The 6,746-nt window shown below is 42.3% G+C and overlaps 1 protein-coding gene across 1 annotated transcript; it reads right to left on the reverse strand.

Moving 5' to 3' along the window:
* Positions 1 to 5,547: 5,547 nt before the first annotated feature.
* Positions 5,548 to 6,519, reverse strand: LOC115478313 (glucose-dependent insulinotropic receptor-like). The gene has a single exon (XM_030215617.1). It carries the CDS (start codon positions 6,517 to 6,519, stop codon positions 5,548 to 5,550), a length of 972 nt encoding a protein of 323 aa, XP_030071477.1.
* Between the last annotated feature and the right edge of the window lie 227 nt (positions 6,520 to 6,746).

Here is a 6,746-nt window from a genome sequence, read left to right on the forward strand (position 1 = left end):
ACTGCACCAACCACTAGGCTAATCCAGGGACCTGCTTGCTGTTCTAATAGGACTGGCCATAACATCTGAAGCTGTTATAGACACTGGTATGCACTTTTTCTTTCACATCTTTCAAGGGTGGGAGGGGGGTCAGTGACCACTGAGGGAGTATAGAAGCAGTGGCGTTCCTAGGGCGGCTGACACCCAGGGCAGATCACCGATGCGCCCCCCCCCCCCCCCCCCCCCCGGCGAAATGACACCCCCCCAGGTGCATTTTTACCTGCTGGGGGGGGGGGGGGTGCCGCGCGCCTGTCGGCTTCGCTCGTTCCATGCTCCCTCTGCCCCAGAACAGGAAGTAACCTTTTCTGGGCAGAGGGAGCACAGAATGAGCAACACCCCCCCCCCCAGCGGCGTGCACCCGGGGCGGACCACACCCACCGCCCCCACCTAGGAACGCCACTGTATGGAAGGGTCATCCTATAATCCCTCCAGTAGTCAGCTGGTCATTTAGGGCACCTTTTTGTGACTTAGTCATGATAAAAACAGATCTAGACCAAAACATCTAAATTGTAGCCCTGGATGTTTTTTGTTTTGTTCCATTATGGCAGAAAAATGTCCAAGTGTTAGGAATGCCCAAATCCCACCCACAACACACCCCTGACATGCTTCCTTGTGATTTGGATGTACTGCTACTGAACTGCATAGAAAAATGCCTTAAAATGAGTTTCAAAAATAGCGATTTGGACATTTTGGCAAATAAAATGTCTAAATACCGCTTTATGCTGCTTTTTGGATGCAATGAGCCCCTTTGTGCTGCTATCCATAAAAGCAGTGCTGTTGAATGTAGACAGATAACGGTGATCATAACTGCCATATGGATAGCAGCCTCATTCAGCCACCATCAGGACAGCTGACTAATTTTAGTTAGGATTGCTTTTTTGCTGTCCTAACTTAAACTGCTTTATTATATGGATAGCGGATGAATAGTGTCACTGTTCATATTGTAAGGGCACACCCTCACTCTGCCCCCAGCTCTAATTAGTGTCAGGCTGCTCAGTGAATGTTTTAGTGGCACTATCCATACAGTGCTGCTGAAAATTCATGGAAAAGGGGCTTATATGTTTAATGGCTGCTACCAAACATATAAACTTCTTTGAATATCTGGCCTACAATTCTATTGTGGAGAGTGAGATATATTGAGTGCTTTCCCACTTTACCAAATGATCAAAAGAAATTGGGCTGAATAAATTCAGATAGACATCTTCGCCCTTTCATCAATGTTGTAATCATGGGGCTATATAGTACTAATAAAATGAACCTAGCACTAAAATCTAGTTGAACAATTCAAACAAATTCTGGTTTAATGTAAATTATGAGGGAAATATCTTTACTTCCAAGACCCATACACAGAAAAAGAGATGAACCTATTTCATCTACTGAGTCAATTTTCAATGGGAAGTCTTTAAATTAATTTGAAACATCTAGACATTTCTTTTTATACAGACATTCAGCAGTGAATATACAGGTTATTGGTGCTAAATGTATAATGTAAATGTAGAAGTGCTGAAAATGGGTATTTCTACATAAAAAGGGCAATTCTATAAATAGACAACTGGGGCTAGGTCCCCCTTTGGACATGTATATGCTCAAAAAGGTAGCACTTAAGGGGCCCTTTTACTAAAGGATTGCCATGCAGCAAAGGGCTTGCCACACGGCAACCCAGGGCCAGCAGTAGTTTCACCCCCAGTTTGCACCATTTCTTTCACTAGCAGAAATATTTTAAAAATATTTCCACAGGGGGTTAACCAGGTGATAATCTGGTTAGTGCCGGGTTAGTGCAGGAACCCTTACCACCACCTCAATAGGTAGCGGTAACTGCTCCCCCCGAAATGGCTGTGCAGCAAGTGCAAACCTACCACATGGCCATTTCTTTTTCGGCCATTTCTTTTTTGACCATTTTCCCTGCTATGGTACGCAACAATAACAGCCGCCACCGCTAGCGCAGCTTAGTAAAAGTGCCCCTATGTGCGTTAGTGCCTAAGTGCTATTCTATAAGGGTGCCTATGAATACTATTACATACAAATACAATGTGGGTTACACATGGGTGGAGCAGGGGAAAGGCATGGGCAGGGATCCCAGTTACATATATACTTCAAGTTACCCATGCCCTTGCCACATTTAGGCACTTACAGTTGCACCATGGCTATGGCTGATGTAACTCCAGGCACCTAAATATAAGGAACACTGATACTGGGTTACACCGGTACTTTATAAAGGAATCTGAGCACCCAGATGTTATAGAATAGGATCTCACCATCAGGGTCATGGATTTGATATACTGCCTGACTATGGGTACAACCAAAGTGGTTTATATATTATATGCATGTACTTTTTCTGTCTTTAGTGGACTCACAATCTAAGTTTTGTACCTGGGGCATTGGAGGGTTAAGTGACTTGCACAGGATCACAATAAGCTGCAGTGGGAATTGCACCCAGTTCCCCAGGTTCTCAGCCCACTGCCTTAACCATTAGACTACTCTTCTACTCTGTGTGGCATCAGAGCACCTACAATGAGGCACCCACTTTATAGAACTACTGCCATAGCTCATATAGCCTGCTGATTTATACCTATTTTTGTTACATCTAAGCCAGACCTATAGGGCTTCTTTTACTAAGCCACGCCAGCAATTCCCACGCGGCAAATGAGAGGAAACCCGTAGGAATTTAATGGACTTCCTCTCATTTGCCACACCAGAAATCACTAGCACGGCTTAATAAAAGAGGCCCATAGATCAGTGTTTCCGCAGTCCAGTCCTGGAGTACCCTTGCAGTCAGATTTTCAGGATATCCACAATGAATATGCACGAAAGAGATTTGAATATAATGGAGGTAGTGTATGCAAATCAAGTTTATGTATATTCATTGTGGATACCCTGAAAACCTGACTGGCAAGGGGTACTCCAGGACTGGACTTCGGAAACGCTGCCATGGATGCTCATTTTCAAAGCACATAGACTTACAAAGTTACATGGAGGGGCATTTTCAATATGACGTCTAAATCCAACTTTGGATGTTTTGCACAAAATGTCCAAAATCTCAATACAAAAGTAGGTCAATTTAGAAAAATATTTTTTTTCCAAAAATACCATTTTAAACAAAGTTTTGTGCTTCGTACATTTTGTTTAAAAACAAACAAACATCCAAATGAAAAACAGAGAAAATCAAGCCATTGGGATGTAGGAGGGACCAGCATTTTTAGCAGACTGGTCCCCAGACATCCCAGGAGAACAATGCTCAGCATAGGAGCAGACTGTGGGTGCTTGAGCACCCCCAATATTGAGAAAATTCCTTATATGTGTCCAGGAAGGGGTTATTTCCACTGGGCTTAGCACCCCCAATAATTTTGAAAAGTTGGCTCCTATGATGCTCAGAGGACTACAAATAAATGCTCCCAGGTACACATCTCGCCATTGTTCCCTTGTCTGCTGAGCCCCCCACCCAAAAAAAAACTCACTACCCCCAACTGTAGACCACTACAATAGCCCTTATGAGTGAAAGAGGCACCTATATGTGGGTACAATGGGTTTCTGGTGAGTTTTGGAGGGCTCATAGTTTCTACTACAAGTGTAACAGGTAGTGGGAAGTATGGCCTTTGGTCCACCTATCTGCAGTGTGCACGCACCACTAGACTACTTCAGGAACCTGCATGCTGCTCTAATGGATCTGAATATAACATCTGAGGCTGACATAGAGGCTGGTGATATTTTCATTCATATTTTGGGGGGTGGGAGGCAGTGGCGTACCAAGGGGGGCGGTGGGGGTGGTCCGCCCCTGGTGCACGCCGCTGGGGGGGTGCTGTGCACCGGTCAGCATCGTTCATTTCCATGCTCCCTCTGCCCCGGAACAGGAAGTAACCTGTTCTGGGGCAGAGGGAGCATGGAAACGAACGACACTGACCAGCGCGCGGCACCCCCCCCCCCCCAGCGGCATGCACCCGGGGGGGAAGGGGTTCTTTTGCCGGGGTGGGGAGGGTGTCCTTTCGCCGGGGGGGGGGGGGTGCTGCACCCGGGGGGCGGGGCGCATCAGCGACCCACCCCGGGTGTCAGCGCCCCTAGGAACACCACTGGTGGGAGGGGTCAGTGACTACTAGGGGAGTAAGGGGAGGTCATCTCTCCCTCCAGTGGTTATCTGGTCTTTTAGGGTGCTTTTTTGTGCCTTATTTGTTATAAAAACATGTCTAGCTCAAAACATCTTAGTTTTAGTCCTGGATGGTTTTGTTTTGTTTCATTATGGCTGAAAAACATCCAAGACTTAGGAACGCCCAAATTCCGCCTTTAGATTAGGACATACTGCAGACAAACAGCATAGAAAAGCATCTGAAAAATAGGTTTCAAAAATACCAATTTGGATGTTTTTGTGAGAAAAACATTCAAATACTGCTTTATGACACTTTTTAGATGTTTTTCTCTTTTGCAACTGAGCCCCATAGTAACATATGCAACTTTGTAAGTTTATGTGCTTTAAAAACGAGCCTCTTTAGCTATATATAGGAATACCAAAAATCTGCATTGTATATGTAAATTATGTATATATCAGGCACCGCCCCCAGAACATCCTGAACATGCCACTTTCACTCAATATATATTGCCGCATGTATAGTATACTATACTTCCAGCAACATATGTATAATGCTGCTGGATTTTTAAAAAGACATTTACCCCCGTTTAATAAGCCATGCTAGCAGCTGCCATACGTTAATGCCAACACAGCCCATTCACTTTTAAGGGGCTGTGTCAGCATTGTTGTGTGGCTTAGCAAAAAGTGTGTGTGGGGTGGGGGTAATATATTTTTCTTCAATGTAATTGAAAATTAGATTACTTTGTTCATTTTACTTTCTTGTTATGGTGACAAGGCTTTGTGCATGTTGCATTATAATAGAAAGCTAAATTTCTTTGCTTGCAACTTGTGGTTAGACTGTGTTGTGGACATTCTAGAAGTTTCTTTTCTGTTTTTGTCTGAGGTTTTGGTATTTTGCAAAATTTCAATATAAATGTGCTAAAAAGATTATATGTGCAGAGATATGCCAAATGTATAAGTGACTTTTAAATATCAGGCTCTGAATGTTTTATTTTGTGTATACTAAATATTGGCTGTTATATATCTTTAAATCTCTTTGGGGGGCCATTTTCTAATGGTTATCACACTACTACTACTACTACTACTTATCATCACACATCACCTGAGACATGGTCAATTTTCTGTAACAGGTAACACACAATAACAGCGTTGCTATGTGATCACAGTAAATGATCCACAAACTGTTGATTCTGTAATCTACCTTGAACTGCTTTCACTGCACTAATAAAATATAAATAATTACAAGTAAATATTACTTGCTATCCTCTTTTAAGTTATCTAAGCTGTGGAATTTCCATTATCGTTCATTGTGGCTAGTAAAAATTAATATGCTGCTTTTAATTTGACTCATGATGGTAAAGGCAGGGTTAAAAAGGACAGAAGACAATTGGGAGGTGGTTTTGTAGTATCTTACCTTCTTGTCCATTAAGCTAGAGATGTGAGATGGCATCTATATGAGTTCTTCTGGAAACCTGAAGGTAATTTTCTACTATAAAAAGTAGAAAGATTCTTCTTTTCACACAGAACCACATTTGATAAATCTGCAACCTCACTTCCTTTTGCCAATAGGCATAAATAAGAGGATTAAGCAAAGAATTGCATAGTCCTAACAACCATAGGTACTTTTCAATCACATTATAAAGAACACATGCCTGGCAGGCAGCTTGCACTATAGTCACAATAAAAAAGGGTAACCAGGACAGGACAAAACACCCAATTAGAACTGCCACAGTTCGAACCGCCTTTATATCCTGAGTATAACGTGGATGAGGGTAGTTAATTGCAGAGCCAATATGTCCCATGTCCCAGATTTGCTGCGCATGCAAGTGCGCTATTTTCAAGATGTCACAATAAAAGTAAGTGAAAATAAATAAACCAGGTACGAAGCCAACACACAATATGGTAAGCAAGTATGTGGGTTGGAATACGGTGAAGAAAGAGCAGCACCCATTGTAATCTTGTTGCTGGAACTCCTGGATTATCAGTGGAAGAAAGCCAAAGACACCGGACGTGATCCAAAGCCCTATTATGCAGACAGCCACCATGGAGCCAGTCATGACTCTGAAGTACATGAAAGGTTTTTTGATGGCTAAGTATCTGTCGAAAGCCACTAATACCATGGTGAGAATTGAAGCTGCTGTCGGAGATGTAATGAAAGCCATTCTCAAGACACAGTAAAATTTCTGAGTAGAGTGAAATTGTTTAGAAAACTCTTCTGTAACCAGTCCAGTGATTGCAACACCTACTAATGAGTCAGCAACTGATAAATTCAGTACAAAATATAATCCAATGCTGTCATTCTTCTGAATTAGTAGAATTAGAGCAATAGCTATTACAACGTTTGAAGCAACAATGAAAAAAGACAATACAGTAAGTATTATCCCAAAAGAAATCCCATCCATGGCAAATGAAATCCTAAAAGGTCTGAGCCATATCATTGAGCTCAAATCTTATGAGGAAATTTTAAAAATATTTACAATAGTTTCTTTTGATTGCATGTTCAACCTTATTCCCACCCAGTAAAGGAAACTTTTCAGGCAAGAATAAAAGTCTGGTAAGCATTCAGTATCAGAATCCTACTCACGTATAAATAAAAAAATAAAACTGGAACAATTTCCCTCTTCATACA

The sequence above is a fragment of the Microcaecilia unicolor genome, chromosome 10 (assembly GCF_901765095.1).
Source record: "Microcaecilia unicolor chromosome 10, aMicUni1.1, whole genome shotgun sequence".
In the NCBI taxonomy this organism is placed as follows: Eukaryota; Metazoa; Chordata; class Amphibia; order Gymnophiona; family Siphonopidae; genus Microcaecilia; species Microcaecilia unicolor.